Source organism: Rattus norvegicus, chromosome 9 (genome assembly GCF_036323735.1).
Source record: "Rattus norvegicus strain BN/NHsdMcwi chromosome 9, GRCr8, whole genome shotgun sequence".
Taxonomy (NCBI): domain Eukaryota; kingdom Metazoa; phylum Chordata; class Mammalia; order Rodentia; family Muridae; genus Rattus; species Rattus norvegicus.
Window position 1 is genome coordinate 30,516,021 of NC_086027.1, and position 18,140 is coordinate 30,534,160.

The following is an 18,140-nucleotide window of genomic DNA, read 5'->3' on the forward strand; positions in this document are numbered from 1 at the left end:
ATGTGTCTTGGATTCAGTTTGTGGGAATTGATTGAGTATTTTTGTGTCAATATTCATAAGGGAAATTGGTCTGAAGTTCTTTTTCTTTGTTGGCTCTTTGTGTGGTTTAGGTATAAGCATAATTGTGGCTTCATGGAAGGAATTGGTTAGTATTCCTTCTGTTTCTGTTTTGTGGAATAGTTTTGAGAGTATTAGGTCTACTATGAAGGTCTAATAGAATTCTGCATTAAACTCATTTGGTTCTGGGCATTTTATGGTTGGGAAACTTTTAATGACTGCTTGTATTTCTTTGGGAGTTATGAGACTTTTTAGATGGTTTATCTAATCCTGATTTAACATTGGTACCTGGTATCTGACTAGAAAATTGTCCATTTCAACCAAATTTTCCAGTTTTGTTCAGTATAGGCTTTTGTAGTAGGATCTGATGATTTTTTTAATTTCCTCAGTTTCTGTTGTTATGTCTCCCTTTCCATTTCGGATTTTGTTAATTTGGATCCACTCTCTGTGACCTCTGGTTAATCTGGCTAAGGGTTTATCTATTTTGTTGATTTTTCTCAAAGAACCAGCTCCTGGTTTGTTGATTCTTTGTATAGTTCTTTGTGTTTCTACTTGGTTGATTTCAGCCCTGAGTTTGATTATTTCCTGCCTTCTAATCCTCCTTGGTGTATTTGCTTCAATTTGTTCTAAAGCTTTTAGGTGCGCTGTCAAGCTGCTGGTGTATGCTCCCTCCAGTTTCTTTTTGGAGGCACTCAAAGCTATGAGTTTTCTTCTTAGCAATGCCTTCATTGTGTCCAATAAGTTTGGGTATGTTGTGCCTTTATTTTCATTAAATTCTAAAAAGTCTTTAATTTCCTTCTTTATTTCTTCCTTGACCAAGTTATCATTGAGTAGAGCATTGTTCAACTTCCATGTATATGTGGGCTTTCTGTTGTTTTTGTTTTTATTGAAGACCAGCCTTAGTCCATGGTGATCTGATAGGATGCATGGAATTATTTCAATCACACTTTCTCCTTACTTATTCAGTAAAGTACCCAAAGTCCTAGCCAAAGCAATCAGACAACAAAAGGAGGTCAAAGGGATACAAATTGGAAAGGAAGAAGTCAAAATATCACTATTTGTAGATGATATGATAGTATACTTAAGTGACCCCAAAAGTTCCACTAGAGAACTACTAAGCCTGATAAACAACTTCAGCACAGTAGCTAGACATAAAATTAACTTTTAAAAAATCAGTAACCTTCCTCTACTCAGAAGAAAAACAGGCTGAGAAAGAAAGTATGGAAACGATGTCCTTCACAATAGTCACAAATAACATAAAATACCTCAGTGTGACTCTAACCAAGCAAGTGAAAGATCTGTATGACAAGAACTTCAAGTCTCTGAAAAAAGAAATTGATGAAGATCTCAGAAGATGGAAAGACCTCCCATGCTTGTGGATTGACAGGATTAATATAGTAAAAATGGCCATCTTGCCAAATGCAATCTACAGATTCAATGCAATCCCCATGAAAATTCCAACTCAATTCTTCATAGAAAGAGCAATTTGCAAATTCATTTAGAAAAGCAAAAAACCCACAATAACAAACACTATTCTCAACAATAAAGTAACTTCTAGGGGAATCACCATCCCTGGCCTCAAGCTGTATTACAGAGCAATCATGATTAAAAACTGAATGGTATTGGGACCAACAGGCAGGTAGATCAATGGAATAGAATTGAAGATCCAGAAATGAACCCACATACTATGGTCACTTGATCTTTGACAAAGCTGCTAAAACTATCCAGTGAAAAAAAAGATAGCATTTTCAACAAATAGTGTTGGTTCAACTGGAGGTTAGCATGTAGAAGAATGCAAATTGACCCATTCTTATCTCCTTGTACAAAGCTCAAGTCCAAGTGGATCAGACTTCCACAAAAAACCAGATACAATCAAATTAATAGAAGAAAAAGTGGGAACGAGCCTCAAACACATGGGCACTGGGGAAAAAATTCCTAAACAGAACACCAATGGTTTATGCTTTAAGATTTAGCTCAGCGATAGAGCGCTTACCTAGCGAGCACAAGGCCCTGGATTCAGTCCCCAGCTCCAAAAAAAAAAAAAAAAAAAAAAAAAAAGAATCAACAAATGGGACTTCCTAAAAGCAAATCTTCTGTAAGGCAAAAGAAACTGTCATTAGGACAAAATGGCAACCAACAGATTGGGAAAAGATCTTTACCAATTCTACATCCTATAGAGGGCTAATATCCAATATACACAAAGAACTCAAGAAGTTAGACTCCAGAAAATCAAATAACCCTATTATAAATGGGGTACAGAGCTAAACAAAGAATCCTCAGCTGAGGAATATCGAATGGCTGAGAAGCATCTAAAGAAATGTTCAACACCCTTAGTCATCAGAGAAATGCAAATCAAAACAACCCTGAGATTTCACCTCACACTAGTCAGAATGGCTAAGATCAAAAACTCAGGGAACAACAGATGCTATTGAGACTGTGGAGAAAGAGGAACACTCCTCCATTGTTGATGGGATTGCAAGCTGGTACAACCACTCTAGAAATCAGTCTGGAGGTTACTCAGACAATTGGACATAGTACTACTTGAAGACCCAACTATTCCACTCCTGGGTATCCCAAAATATGCTCCAATATATAACAAGGACACATGCTCCACTATGTTCATAGAATCCTTATTGATAATAGCCTGAAGCTGGAAAGAATCCAGATGTCCCTGAACAGAGAAATGGATACAGAAAATGTGGTACATCTACACAATGGGGTAACACCCAGCTCTTGAAAACAATGACTTCATGAAATGCAAATGGATGGAACTAGAAAATATCATTCTGAGTGAGGTGACCTAATCACAAAAAGAAAAAAAAAACATACACAGTATGCACTCAGTGATAAGTGGATAATAGCCCAGAAGCTCAGATTACCCTATGACACAATTCACAGACCACATGAAGCTCAAGAATAAGGCTTGAGTGTGACCAAAGTGTGATGCTTCAGTCCTTCTTAGAAGAGGAACAAAAAAATATTAATAGGAGGAAATATGGAGACAAAGTTTGGAGCAGAGACTAAAGGAAAGACCATCCAGAGACGGTCCCACCCAGGATCCAGCCCATACACATGCAACTGACAATATTGCTGATGCCAAGAAGTGCATGCTGACAGGAGCCTAATATAGCTGTCCCCTGAGAGGCTCTGCCAGAGCCCTACTAATACATATGAGGGTGCTTACAGCTAACCATTGGGCTACACAAGGGGACTCCAATGGAGGAGTTAGAGAAAAGACTGAAGGAGCTGAAGGGGTTTACAACTCCCTAAGAACAACGATACCAAGCAACCATTGCTCCCAGGGACTAAACCACCATCCAAAGATTACACATGGACGGACCCATGCCTCTGGGTGCATCTGTAGCAGAGGATGGCCTTGTTGGGCACCAATGGGAGGAGAAGCCCTTGGTCCTGCCAAGCCTCGACCCCCCCCACCCTGGTGTAAGAGAATATCAGGGCAGGGAGGTGGGAAGGAGTGGGTAGATGGGTGGGGTAACACTCTCATAGAAGAAGGGGGAGGGAGGATGAGATGGGAGTTTATGGATGGGAAATTGGGAACTGGGATAACATTTTAAATGTTAATTTAAAAATCCAGTAAAAGGGGCTGGGGATTTAGCTCAGTGGTAGAGCGCTTACCTAGGAAGCACAAGGCCCTGGGTTCAGTCCCCAGCTCCGAAAAAAAGAACCAAAAAAAAAAATGTAAAAATCCAGTAAAAAAGAAGACTATAAGTATACACAGTAGGGGCTCAATAAGGACTCCAGTATGAGTGGACTATGATAGGTGATAGCGAAGCCGAGTGGTGATGATTTCTATCTCCACCAGTCTCCTGTCTCAGCTCCTTTGGATTTTGTTGGACTTTTTTTTTTAAATCATGCTCTATAGGGGGCAGTGATTCTGACGCTTTGATGGGGGTGGGGGGATCTGTGTGTGAATGCTAAAGGTCCTGTTCCCCAAAGGTTCTTGATTAATCAATAAAGATGCCAGCAGCCAATGGCTGGATGGAAAAGGCGGGACCTCCAGTTTCCCAAAGGCAGGCTAGGAAAAGCAGGATGAGGAAAAGGAATCTACCATGCTTCAGAGGTAGAGTCACCAGCCATGTGAGATCTTGGGTGGAGTGGCCATTGGCTGCTTCCTCAGGTGGAAGATTAGAAATGCAATAAGCTGAGAGCAGATGTGGGATGTTGAGCAAGGAGAAGGTAACCCGGCCACTAAGCTAAGGGAAGAGTGTTGAGCAAGGAATTAGGGAAAAGGCACACTAGCTACAGAAGACTTAGAAGAGCCCAGTCACTGAGCCATAAGGCAGGTTAAAAACTGGCTATATGTGTGTATGTCTTTCCTCCTCAGATCCATGGGAACCAGGGCGGTGATTTGGTCCACCTGGAGTGTAAAGCAGGGTAGTAAAAACTACATGCTACAGTGTTTTGAATTTTTTGTTGTCATCAGTAAAGTCATAGAACAAAAGTGCCTAAAGAAGAAAACGAAGAGTACATACACATGGACAGACCCATGGCTCCAGCTGCATATGTGGCAGAGGATGGTCTTGTTGGGCATCAGTGGGGAGGAGAAGCCCTTGGTCCTGCCAAGGCTCAATGATGCCCCAGTGTAGCTTTGGAATGTCATGGCGGGGAGGCCAGAAGGGGTGGGGTGGGGGAATAACCTCACAGAAGCAGGGGGAGGGGTGATGGGAAAGGGGGGTTATAGGTGGGAAACTGGAGAAGGGGATAACATTTGAAATGTAAATAAAAAATCCAATACGAAAAAACAAAAGCTTATATATCCTAAGAGAATTTTTCACTGACATTGAACTAAGACAAGGGCCTAAAATATTGGTGCTTGTTGGTTTCCAGCCTGATCCTTTTCTACTTAGAGTCAATCCCAGTTGCCAGGTCTTTTAATGTGAACTGGAATGCACCTACTACAGACTACAGTTTTCTAACTCACCTGTCATCATAATTATGATCATCAACTCATACTAGATTTATATGTGCACACATCATATATCTGTATGTTCTGTTTAACTAGATAAAAACACTGTTACTAATAATTTTGGTACCAAAATTGTTCTTAAGAACAGTTTCTCTAAATTAATTTTTAAAAATACATAAATGCATAAGAGGGCACATATTAATAAGACAATATGATATTTTATATGTGTTATGAAGGTTAATAGTCATTGCCAATTATAAATTATCTACTGCTGCTACATGTTTCTATGGGAGGGGACTAAACTGGACTAGCTCATGTGGAAATATTCTCCTTGAATGTCTCCTATACTGGATAAATAGAAAAAAAGAAAAATAAAAACAAACAACAAAAGAAACCAGAAGTTGAAACTTATTTTCAAAATAGCATCAGAAGGTAAATCGAACCGCTTATAGAAAGTACACACTAGTAGAAGAGTCTGCAATGGAGTTAGTAAAGAGATCCACAATTACTCATATTTGAAAGATTTCTTACCTGGAACTCCACTTGATGGGTTAACTTGATATAAAACAGGTGTCTGCTCCTTGGAAAACTGTTTAGAAAGTATTATGGCACGTGAACATTTCATTAGAATATACATGACAACAAGAGTCATAAATGATTCCCCATGAAGCATTAGTGAAAAGCAGGATGCATTTCCCTAATGACTGAACACCTACTTTTTCTTACCCTTGTGCTGTTTCCATGAAACAGGGGTTACAGGTATTATTGTATTCCTCTGTGTGTATTAAAGGAACCCAGTCTGCTCCTTGGAAAACTGTTTAGAAAATATTATCCTATTCACCTGTCTGCCATGCCCAGATATATATTTTACCAGAAACAAAAGTAGACAAGGCACCATCCAGAACGTCAGTCCTTTGATTTCATTATTATAATTTAATGACATTGAATCTTAAAAATTCACATTTACCTAGAAAATAATTAATATTTTTTTAAGTTGGAAGGAATGTAATTTAAATTATTGTCAGCTAGCAATTATATAAAATAAGAAATTAGAAATATTTGAGTGCAGTTGGGGGAAAAAACAGAAGGTGCCAGCTTTGTGGGAAAATGTTCCAAACGATGGGAAGGAATACTGTTCTTCCAGTAGCAGGCCGTGGCTCTGACCATGGCTCAGTAAGGAAAGCACTTGCCATGCAAGCATGAGGACTTGAGTTTGAATCTCCACAATCCACATGAAGTCAGATAGATCTGTTGTCATCCCAGCATTCCTCCAGTGAGATAGGAGGTGTAGACATGAGAGTCTAATCTCTGAAAGGTCATGGACAAACAAGAAGAGATCCTGACTCAAACAAGATAGAAGTCAAAGACAGAGAGAAACTCAAGATTCTCCTTTGACCTCCACAGATTCTCCAAGACCATTTGTGTGCCAACACACACACACACATACACACAGTGAACACCATTGATGGGAGAAGGAGGAACATGCTGAAGCCTACTCATGGAACCAGAAAACATCTTACTATGGTCCTTCCTTTTTTAATTATCATCAACCTTTTTTTACAGTCCAGTCATTATCACCCTCCTGGTCTGCCCTCTGACAGTTCCTTATCCTATTCTTCCTCCTCAATCTTGAAGAGGATGTCACCACAAAACACCACACCCCTACAAACCCCCATAACACACCAGGCCTCCCTATTCCCTTGGTCCTCAAATTTCTCTAGGGTTAGGTTCATGCATCTTCTCTCACTGAGGCCAGATCCTCTGCTGTATATGTGTCAGGGGCCTCATGTCAGCTCATGTATGCTGCCTGGTTGGTGGCTCAATGTTTGAGAGATCTCAGGGGTCCAGGTTAGTTATCACCCTCCTGGTCTGCCCTCTGACAGTTCCCTATCCTATTCTTCCTCCCCAATGGAAGTTGTGGTCACCCTCCACAACTTCTTCAAACCTTTATTTAATTCAACCATAGGGGTTCCCAACTTCAGTCCATTGGTTGGGTGTAATTCTCTGAGTCTGTCTCGGTCAGCTGCTTGTTGGGCCTCTAGGAAGGCAACGCTATGGCCCTTCTTAGAGCACAACACATGTTAGCTTCAGGCTTCACAAGGAAGAAACAGTGCACTTTCTTTCCTCTGCAAAATGTTAGAGACATTCGAATTCTTGTCTATACAGCTAATAGCCTGTTCTTGGTTGACTAGTATACTGATGAGAAGGGAAGGGAGAACAAGATGATTCAGAAAGCCCATCTCACCTACAGGCATCTCGGTTGGGCTAACAGTAGAGTATTACTCCATTGGGACGTCATATCAGGCTACATGAGGAATGGAGATGCATACAAAATGGCCTGGACAGACAAGGCCAAGGTTTGACCCATGACTTAATGTCTCACCCAGGAGAAGACCTAGTCACTTCTTGTCTCACTAGGTGCCTAGACTGCTTCATCTCTAAACAATCTACAGTGCTGCTTCCCTTTTACGAAACAAACTACAGCAAACTATTTCATTTGTGCTACATCCAGCTCCCCAGGAGTCCAAATTCCCAGGGAGACTATTACCAGAAAATAACCATGGTTAATCAACAACCCTAATCAGGCAGAGAGAATGAATGGGCTTTTTAGCCAAGCTGATGGTGGCCTATTGGGTGTGGAGTTTAAGTACTGATGCACGCAGCAGTACTGTTTGCCAGCAAGGACATTTTCCTCATTCTCCCGAGGAAAGGGTTAGAACTAGTTTACAGAAAATATGCACAGTTGGGGAAGGGGGGAGGTCCGGATATGACTACTGTGGCTTTATAGATTAAGAGCTGGCTGTGATCTCTACAGAAGATAAAGATTAATGCCATTCCACTCATGATGCCACTCAGTCCCAGTTCTGGACTCAAACCCATTGACTGTAACCAGCTTTTCATCTCCCACGGGGAGGCCCTTCCTACCAAAGTAACTTCCATTGGAATCTTAGAGACATGGTTATTGCCCTCTCTTGCACTCATTAAAAACTGAGGCAGATGGAGCAATCAACTTCAAAGCAAACAATGAAGCATACCTCTAGGTCTCCGACTTGAAATATAAGCTCTACTGTGCCATCTGCCACTCTTTGAGAAGCTAGTGGGGATTTTTAGATTTAGTTATTGCCCCCACACACATTCCTCAAAGAGCACTGGGGTATACTTGGGGGTTAAACCACAATGAATGTCTTCACTTGTGAGTCTTTCTGAATTCATATGACATAAAATGGTACTTTTTTCTAAGAGAAACAGGCCTCTGGTCACCCACCAGGCTAGAGAGAGAATAGTCAGAAATTAATGAGCTTCCAAAGCAGGGCTCCTACATGCTGGTCCTTGGCCCCCGTGGGGTTAGCAATAGCAAGATGGGAAGGTAGGTGGGCCAGAGAGGGTGGCATAAAACAGGAGATTAGAATGATAAAGTCACAGCCACCAGCTGCTTGACAAACCTTCTGTGAGTTCTTCAGACTTGTCAGTGCCCGCAGCAGGCTCTTTGGAGTGGGCCGGCAAGATGGAATTAATTTTTAATACCCATGGCTCCCTTAGTCCCAGTCACAGAACAGAAAAGCATGCTGCATTTTCTTTCACTCAAATGCCTCTCATTAACTGCATCCCCTGGTGATAGTTCATCAACTCACTAAGTTAGTTGAGCCATTCGTGGACTTGTATCCTTTAATGTGCAATTGCAGAAAGTGTGCCCCCCAACCTCTGTCCTTACTGATCTTTATAATAAGTAGGAAACCTACTCCCTGAGGTGAAGGGAGCTTAGTGATTCAGGGGTGCTCAGACACTTCACATCTGTGATGGTCCCTGAGCTAGGACAGCACTGTGATACAGCTCTTAACAAGAAAGAATTTGTTGCTTCCCAGTGCTACCTATGTACAAAGATGAAATTTCAGTCAATAATATTCTCTTGGGCTGGGGATCAAAGTGTTTGTTACTTGTGATTGGACAGCAAATTGCCAATTTCAAAAAGTTGGTGCCTATATAACGATATTCAAGTTGAGTTTAGGGTGGTGGTGTCTTAACTCTAAAACAGCCTTAGTTAATGACTCCGTTCTATTCTCTATAGCTCTCAGAGGTCTTTTTTACCAGGTCATGGCTGGAGCACCACATTTCATGGTAAAACAGATTTCTCTTTTACAGCTCATTTTACTATAAAGCTAAATGAATCTTTGACTGAACTAAACATAAAAGCGAGTCCAGTCTAAGTGTTAAGAGTCTAAATTAAATAAGATTAGACATCGGCCTAAAGGAAACTGCTCTCAGTCTTGCCATCTCTCCTTCTTGATCTATCTGACCTCAAAGGAGAATTCCAACAGTAAACATGCTTCTGACAAGGATCAGAAAGGGCAGCAAAAAGGTGCCATGAAGCAGGGGCCAGGGATATTGCCCCCTCTCAAAGACCTGGGGCCCTTGTGTTTCTTCAGTATCCAAACACTCAGAATCCACTAAAAACATAATACTTGTCCACAACAAAAAAATGATGTCTGTGGCTTCTCTATGAGTTCCCTTTGGTTTCACAGTCACATGAGGGTTCAAATCCTGACTTCACCACTTATTGCCTGGGTGATGTGGCAAGCAGTCTACTTGGCCTTGGGAGCACTGTACTCCATGAGATAGATAGATAGATAGATAGATAGATAGATAGATAGATAGATAGATAGATATAGATATCACTCAGATAAGCCTGATATACAAGGACTCAGTATTTATCTTTCATAGGTAAATCTATAGTGACAGGAACTCCAGCATTTTCTCCATAATTTTTCCTCCCTATTAAAGAAGAGTTGGGTTGACTCATAACTTGCATTGGTGACACAGCATACTATCTGACCAGTTAAACACACATTCTTCTATCCTTAGAACTCACCTTGAAAGTACAGTTGTCCAGTAATCTGGCACACGGGCTGCCTAGCAGTTGATCCCCAGAGCGTATCTCCAGAGAATAAAGACCTTCAGGTGCTTCTGATGGAAGAGACCTGGGGACAGAAAATGGAAATCTTTATGAATAAGAAACCCAGAGTTCCCACTTGACACTTCCTTCCTGTGTTTGTAACATGGAGCCGAGTAAAATACCTCTGTAGTTCACCATTCACCACCTAGATCTACGGCTCACTAGAACCCTACTTTAAAGCCAAGTCCTCGCCAGGAGAGGCTGTACTGCTGCTTCCACTACTACCACCTCTTCTTCATCATCATCTTCATCTTCATCATCATCTTCTCTGTCTTCATCTTTGTCTTCTCCTCCTTCCTGTAAGCCCTTTGAACTTAATTTAAAAGGTCCTACTTCTCAGAATTATGGACTCGTAGGACTTGAAGAGCATAAGACAAGCACTTCAAAAGGCAATTATGAATACATTCAAGGACCTTAAAGAGGATATAAACATATCTCTTACTGAAGTCTATAGAAAAACAAAGAAGCTATGGAACAAAATAATGAAAACAGTTCAAGATGTGAGAGCAGAAATAGAATCACTGAGGAGAACCCAAACTGAAACACACCTGGAAATGAAAAAGTTAGGAAGTCAAAAAGAACATCAGAAGTAAACCTCATCTACAGAGTCCAAGAAGACATGAAAGAGAGAACCTTGGTAAAATGACCTTCAGTCAAATGAAATGTTAAATCAAAAAAAAAAAAGAAGGAAGGAAGGAAGGAAGGAAGGAAGGAAGGAAGGAAGGAAGGAAGAAAGAAAGGAAGAAAGAAAGAAAGAAAGAAAGAAAGAAAGAAAGAAAGGAAGGAAGGAAGGAAGGGGGGAATAGGGGAGGAAAACTTGGAAGCAAAAAACATTCAGGAAGTCCGGGACATCATAACAAGACTAAATCTTATCTAATAAATATTTGTTTATTAGAAGTAAGTATATATTTATAAGAATATATGTGTGTATATATGTAAAATAAATTTTAAAATACTAAATAATAACAGAGGAAAAGTAGCAGAGATCAAAGATATAGAAAATATTTTAAGCAAAACCACAGAAGCAAATTTCCCCAAACTAAAGAAAGAGGTACATATCAAGGTACAAGAAATATACAGAACAAGAAACAAGAATGAATAGACTGGACCAGAAAAGTAATTTCTAACTGTATAGAGAAAAGATATTAACAGGTACAAGTGGGAAAGACCTAGTGACATATAAAAGCAGAACTTCCCAATGGAGACTCTGTAAGCCAGAAGGGCCACGTTCAACAAACTCTTAAGAAATGACAGGTAACAGTCCAGACTACTATACCCAGCAAAACTACCAATCACAATAGGCAGAGGAAGAAAAACACTTAATAATGAAACAAAAATTTCAATCTAGCCTTACAAAGGGACTAGAAGGAAACTTTCTGTCTGAAGAGGTTAACTCCACCCAGGAAACCACAGGAATAAGTAATCCCATAACAGTATTTCAAATGACGGGAAGAAGCTTACAATATAACAAAACAATAACAGGAAGCAATAAATGCAGCTCACTGATAACTCTCGGTATTTTTGGTCTCAGGTACTCAATAAAAAGTCACAGACTAATATTCTGGATTAGAAAACAGAACCCACCTTTCTGCTGCATCCAAGAAATGTGTCTTACTGTCAAAGTTAGACATCACTTCAGAGTAAAAAATGGAAGAAGACAGTCTAAGCAAAATAGACCCAAGAAGCAAGCAGGTATGGCCATTGTAGTATTTGACAAAGTAGGCTTCAAACTAAAGCTAGTGAGAAGAGATTGGAAAGAATAGTATACACCTGTCAAAGGGAATTCAGCAAAAGGATATTGCAACTCTAAATATTTACGCACCGAGCATAATGGCTCCCACGTTCATAAAAGAAATACTACAACAGCTAAAATATCAGTGGTAGTGAGAGGCTTCAAATACCTCACTCTCACCAATAGGCATCCATACACATGCAACAGAGACCAGACTCTGACCAATAGACAGGTCATCCAGACAAAAACTAAACAAAGAAATGCTAGAGTTAAATAATATCATAAAACAAATGGACCTAGCAGCTATTTACAGAACATTTCACCCAAACACAGAAGTATATACTTTCTTCTCAGCAGCTCTTGGATCTTTTCTCCAACACTGACCACTTACTCGCATAGAAAGTATGTCTCAACAGATATAAGAAAATTAAAATTATACTCTGCATCCTATATGACCACTGTGAATTAAAGCTGGATGTCAAGAACACCAGAAACAACAGAATGTATACAAACTTAAAGAAACTGAATGACACACTAATGACTGAAAAATGGGTGGAGCTAGAAATCAAGAAGGAAATTAAAAACTTTTTACAATTGGACAGGAACTAAAACACAATATACCTAAACAGACGGGACACAATTAGAGGGTCACAAAGCACTAAGAACTTACATTTAAATATAAGAGAGATCTCATGTTAGTAACTTACTAGAACACCTAAAAGTTTTAGGACAAAGGAGAGATAACACCCAAACAGAGTAGATGGCAAGAAATAAATAGAATCTTTTTTTAAAAGTCACAGAGAAGTTAGAAGTTAATCAATTATCTAGGTAGGAATAGGTCCCTTTCCCTCCTTTCTCTTGATTGATTCGACTCTATTCCCTGACCTTCCCACACACACGCACCATATATCGGCATCCCCCTTTTGATCAGGTTCAGTTCCTGACTGCACAGTACCACAAATATGAAAAGGAAAGGGGAAAATGTATGCATCGTTTCCCCTGTGACAAAGTAAACATGGTGCTTCCCATTTACTGGTTGCCCATTTATCTCTGTCTTCAGAAAGATTGTAAGAGCCAGACAGTCAGAGTCTGTTATGAGATTGTGTCTCCGAGTAATGTCAGAAGCTGCACCCATAAATTCTCACTGACAGGACTACCCAAACAGGAGCTGAACAAAGACAATAAGCACACCAAAGCGCATGGGGAAAAGCCCAGGAGGCCTCAGCCCTATACAAAGAACTACAGGCACCTGAAGAATGCTAAGAGTGAGAGAGTGGTCTTCCAGGAAAGAGCACATCATCTCATTATCCAGTGCCAAACTGTCAGCCCTGAAAATGTGCATACAAGTAACACTATACAGCCTGAGCAGGTTATATTTAGGGATGTGTGCATGCATGCGTGCGTGCGTGTGTGCGTACAAATAACCATAATTAAAGGGAACGAGGGCCATAAATTTGAAGGAGGGCAAGGAAAGGTATGTGAGAGGGTTCGGAGGGAAGAAAGAGACCGGAAAAAAAATGATGTGATTATTTTACGACCCCAAAACTAAATTTAAAACAGAAATTTAGAGTTCTACAGAAGAAAGGGCCATTGGTGAGTGATGGCTTTTGCTTGTGACACTGTTTAATTTTCGTTTTCTTTCATTTGCCCTTTCCGCCATAGCCAGACCTTTGTTTTCTCCTCCGAGAGAGATTTGAGGGAAAGGATTTTTTATGCAATAGGCATATTCATATCGACTGTTTTTGCAGTCACACCTGGTAATTGTAGTCACTGAAGGCGTTGTCTAACACATCGCCCAAAACTACTGAGAAAACCAAAGCCTGTCTATCCTGCCAGGTTTCCTATTTCAGGCAAGTATACCTCGTCTGGCACGTCACCACGGGCAAATCCACGAAGAGGGGAGAGATGTCACAAGGGATCTTCAAGGCGGGTGTTGCCACATTCACCAGGTCTATCGCCAGCTGAGAGCCATTGTTGGGGTAAAGAATACTTGTTTCCAAACCTAAGCAGATGGAGAAATCTCAGGCTGAGAAGATAATGCAGGGCAATGCAAACATTGGCCACAAGAGGGCAATGTAAGACACTGCATTTGTCTTAGAAGAAAATTAACGCTCATTTCCAAAGGCAATTACAGTGCTTGACAAAAGTTCTATGGGCCTGTAAAAATTTTCTCTCTCTTCACGTCTTCCTACTCCCTAGGAAAGAGTTTTTCAGCCTTCCAAGTTGCTTTGTGCTATGGTGGAAACGGGCATGGTAAGACATGGTTTAGGGGTTCCTAACATGAAATCATTTGTAAGGGCAACCACCAAGACAGGAAATAGTAGTCCTATGCTGTTCACTTCCCGGTCAGGTCATTGTCTTCCCAAGCATCCCACCGTGAGGATGCTGATGTTATAGTGACCTCTGCTGTGACATTGACCAGTTAGCATCTGCAAAGACAGAGTTGGGTCTCTGTTCATCCTGCTCAGTCCCTTCTTTAGAGCTATTCTTAGACCAAGAAGCAAGGATTCATAATTCTTTGGATTTTAGATGAATAAATTCAACACTCAAATTCGGAAAAGCCCAAACTTACCGTCAAAAACAAGTGTGATCCATGTTCCCCCTGCAAGGCTACCTTCTGTCGGTTCAATCCGGAAACTTGAGTAAGCATCTGTCAATAAGAGAAAATGCTGGTTGGGAATGTTACATACAACCTACTAGCACCTCCAGCATTTTAAAGCAGACTTTAATGTGTATATATCATCCAGTGGCTAGATGAAGCATGGACCACCGGGCCCTATTACCAGAGTTTCTGGCTCAGAGTGTCCACTTCTATTCAGGCATTATTGGTCCAGGGAACATACCTTCAGAGTCCTACTTTAAGGAAAATGGATCTCTCTCATCTCAGCAATTCAGAGCCCCGTTTTTTATCAGGACAGTACTGAGTTTCTGCTTCCCTCAGAAATAGTCTCAAAGGCAAGTGTGGTTCTCTTGAACCCACAATGCCTCTCTTCTGTTTTACACTCTTTATTCGGACGGCCACATTTAAGTGTAAAGGTTACTACTTATATCATATATCCCTACTTCCTGGAGAGAGGAAAAACTTCTTAAGATATTCCTGCTTCCTTTCTTCTTCCTCTTCTTCCTCTTCTTCCTCTTCTTCCTCTTCTTCTTCCTCCTTCTCCTCCTCCTCCTCCTCCTCCTCCTCCTCCTCCTCCTCCTCTCTCCTCTAGTTTTCAGTTTTGAGCTCCTTTGAACACATAATCAGACTAACTCCCTAATCACATCCAAGGCATTCATGATTTTTGCCTTGACTGGTCATAGACTAAAACAAGAGCATTGTAGAACTTTCTATAGGAGACAAAGGGAGTATGAATTTTAAATACTAGACTAAACTGGGTTTGATAACATCTTCGAAGATATTCCCAGAGCTGTCTTGGTCAAGGCAAAGCCACTTCAAGGAGGCAAAAAACTTCTCGGCACCTCCTCCATATGAAGATAGTAAGCAAATAAAGTGTTATGTGTTGTCTATAGAAAACTGCCTCATTTCCATGTCAAGAAATTCCAAGGGTAAACCAGGCATTGCCTGTGGACCAGCCTGGGGCACTATGTATAGAAACCATGTAGGTAGGTCACTACACTCCTAAGAATGATGGGTACCCCTTCACATCAACATAAAAGCCAGAACCATCATCATCAGCCCCCAGAGATGATTACATATTTTTATCCAAAAAAAGACAAAAAAATCATAAGGAAACATAGAAGGTTACCAAATTCAGAGAAAAACTGGAAGCATGATTAGAGGAAATGGTAATTGTAATACAAGCAGCCATTTGTCGCCAAGAGTCCCTTATGGAAGATACAACAATAAAATCTAATAAGAATTATATCTACTAGCGCAAAAGAGGGATTATAGAAAAAGTTATTATTAAAATGTTTGAATTGTAACAGCAACCCCCACTGGCCATTAAAAGTTGGCATATCTGTGCATAACAATTTAACAGATAACGTCATCAGGAAGAAAACCATTATTATTTCAAATGCCAGAGCAGATACCTCAGTACTTCTAAAATGATGGTTTCACTCACATTTTAAGTGAGCAAGTAAAACCCGTATGTGTCTACAGTATAAAGGCAATATTTCCCTTACCAACAGTAGTCCTCAAGGTAACCTCGTGGTCTGATCTCTACTCTGTTCAAACACTTTCTACTTACTTGCTAAAAGTAGTAGTTCCACACTCAACAGAGAGATCCGCCAGGCAGGCATCACATCAGGGTAGCTCAGCTCTCTTGAGACCTCTCATATGTTAGAAGCACATTTTTAGGGTCGACTGGCATGATGTAGCTTTTGTGCCTTTTAAAACATAAAGTGGAAAAAAATTCTTTGTTGCCTGTATACTATCATGAAGCAGAAAATTAAAGAGATGGTTTAAATGTCGTGCCAGCCCAACGAGTGTGGTTCCCACTCATCGAAACACACACACACACACACACACACACACACACACACGGCACATGAAGGCCATTACAGAAAGCCATAAATGGTGAAAATGCAGGGAACAATTGCCTCTGGTGTGCCCGACCAAATCCACACATCTACACGGAAGCCTCTGAGATCATGGATAAAGAGGGGGCAGAGAGACTTAAGAGCCAGAGGACCAAGAAGTCTGCTACAAGGTAGCGTCTTCTGGATATAACAAGAAAGCTACATCCATGACATCTCAACCATAGGGCTGCTTCAGTGACAACCAGTTGACTTGACCTATGCCAAGGGATGGGGAAAGCACATGGGGGACCCTCCCCTAAGTAAAGAGCTCCTGGCAGTTAAAATCTGCTGAGCACACCATAATTGCATTTACATATGTAGCCACATATATATGTAACAATAATAATTAAAGAAGAAGAAGCTGTGAGTTTAAAGGGGAGGGGAGGGACTGGAGAGAGTAGGGGAAAGGAGAGATGCAATTACACTTGAAACAATTAAATAAATACGTAAGTAAAAATGGTGTAGAGGCACATCTTGTCTTCCTAAGCTCACGAGAGAGTCAGCATATGAGAAACATTATAGACAATCGCCACACAGCTCATCTTGTCTCAATAGCTACTGAATGCATGTTTAAACCGTTCATTAATTCACCGTTGGGCAAAAAGGGAATCGCAGAAATAGCTTCTAATTATTTGATCACTGGTAACCAGACAGTGTTCCGGGTTGCTTCCTCATACACCAGCTTTCCCTCCTGTGAGAGTCAGATTTGAACCCTACAGGATAGACACACTCTATTTCTTGTTAGCAATCAAGCAAGACCTGTCAACCAATCTGTCAACCTCTACCTCAGCCATTAATCCTCCATGGCTTTATGAGCTACTGGCCTCATTCTCCGGTAAATCTTTCCTCAGTAGTCTCTCTCAAATTTCCAGTTCACATCCTGGGAGCCTGAGCCAGATACCGTCTGTTTGCTGCCATACAGGCCTAACCTCTAGAGAGCAGTCTGAAGAGGTCCAAAGACCAGCCACCCATCTCCATAAGGGTCGAGGTATAAGAGCCCGATATAATACTCAAAGACGTAATTCGTTCATGCATTTTTAAACATCACACATCTGATTTTACAGATTTTTTTTTATATTTTATTTAATCTTCTTTTTTTAACACTCCAGATTTTATTCCCCTCCTGGTCTACCCTCTGACTGTTCCACATCGCATGCCTCCTAATCCCCTCCCCCTCGCCCCCACCACTCCCCTACCCCAGTCTCCATGAGGATGTCCCCACCCACCCACCAGAGCTCCCCGCTCCCTGGAGTCTCCAGTCTCAGCCACAGAGACGTGTGCTGTACATCGAGTTAAGTCCTCCTCTTGCCCCTGTCTTCTCTTTCTTCTACCCCCTCCTCCATTCCTCTTCTTTCAGATCCCCCTCTTCTGGGAGCCTGAAAGACAGTTCTTATTGCTTAACGACCGCGGGAGAGCCAGCGTTAGAAACGGAAGTCTTTCCTGAATCAAACAGTACCTGATGCTGTGTCCGCTTTGTGCTTCAAATGAGAGAAACCGGTCCCTTCAAAATGACGCCGCGTTATCTGGTGATGGGCCAGCCTGCAGCTAGCTAGCTACCATGCAGGTAGCTCGCTTCATATTGGAGTGTAACTCACCTAACTCGTTTCTGGCCTGGCCAAACGTGCACCAGAGTAAAAGTTCAAAAATGACCACAGGGCAAGTTTAATAATTAACGTGAGCCACTTAGAGACCCAAAGGACTGCTTACATTTTTCTCCACTTACTGTATGTGTCTCAGACAAGAATTACAAAAAAAAAAAAAAAAGGTCTAGCCGGTCTAGCCAGCCAGTGAGCAGAGAGCCCAGCAAGAAGTTCTGAGGAAGATTACATGCTTCACAAGCGGTCTGTGCCTGCTTCTGTGCCCTGTGCTTTGGGCTCTTATTAATGGTGGTCTTACTGATGTCTTATTGGTTTCACAAATAGGGCACAGCCTGGGTTTCCAAGGTCACA

General features: G+C 41.1%; 1 protein-coding gene across 1 annotated transcript in view; it reads right to left on the reverse strand.

Annotated features, from left to right (window-relative positions):
- The window catches only part of Pkhd1 (PKHD1 ciliary IPT domain containing fibrocystin/polyductin), a 493,369-nt gene extending 475,555 nt beyond the window's left edge, over positions 1–17,814 (reverse strand). The window contains exons 1-6 of the mRNA XM_008766937.4: positions 17,648–17,814; positions 15,861–15,999; positions 14,240–14,317; positions 13,528–13,669; positions 9,852–9,960; positions 5,516–5,573 (exon numbers count right to left, since the gene is read on the reverse strand). Coding sequence (XP_008765159.2) covers positions 5,516–5,573; positions 9,852–9,960; positions 13,528–13,669; positions 14,240–14,317; positions 15,861–15,912 — 439 coding nt within the window. The 5' untranslated portion in view covers positions 15,913–15,999; positions 17,648–17,814. The remainder of the gene's footprint in view (positions 1–5,515; positions 5,574–9,851; positions 9,961–13,527; positions 13,670–14,239; positions 14,318–15,860; positions 16,000–17,647) is intronic.
- Between the last annotated feature and the right edge of the window lie 326 nt (positions 17,815–18,140).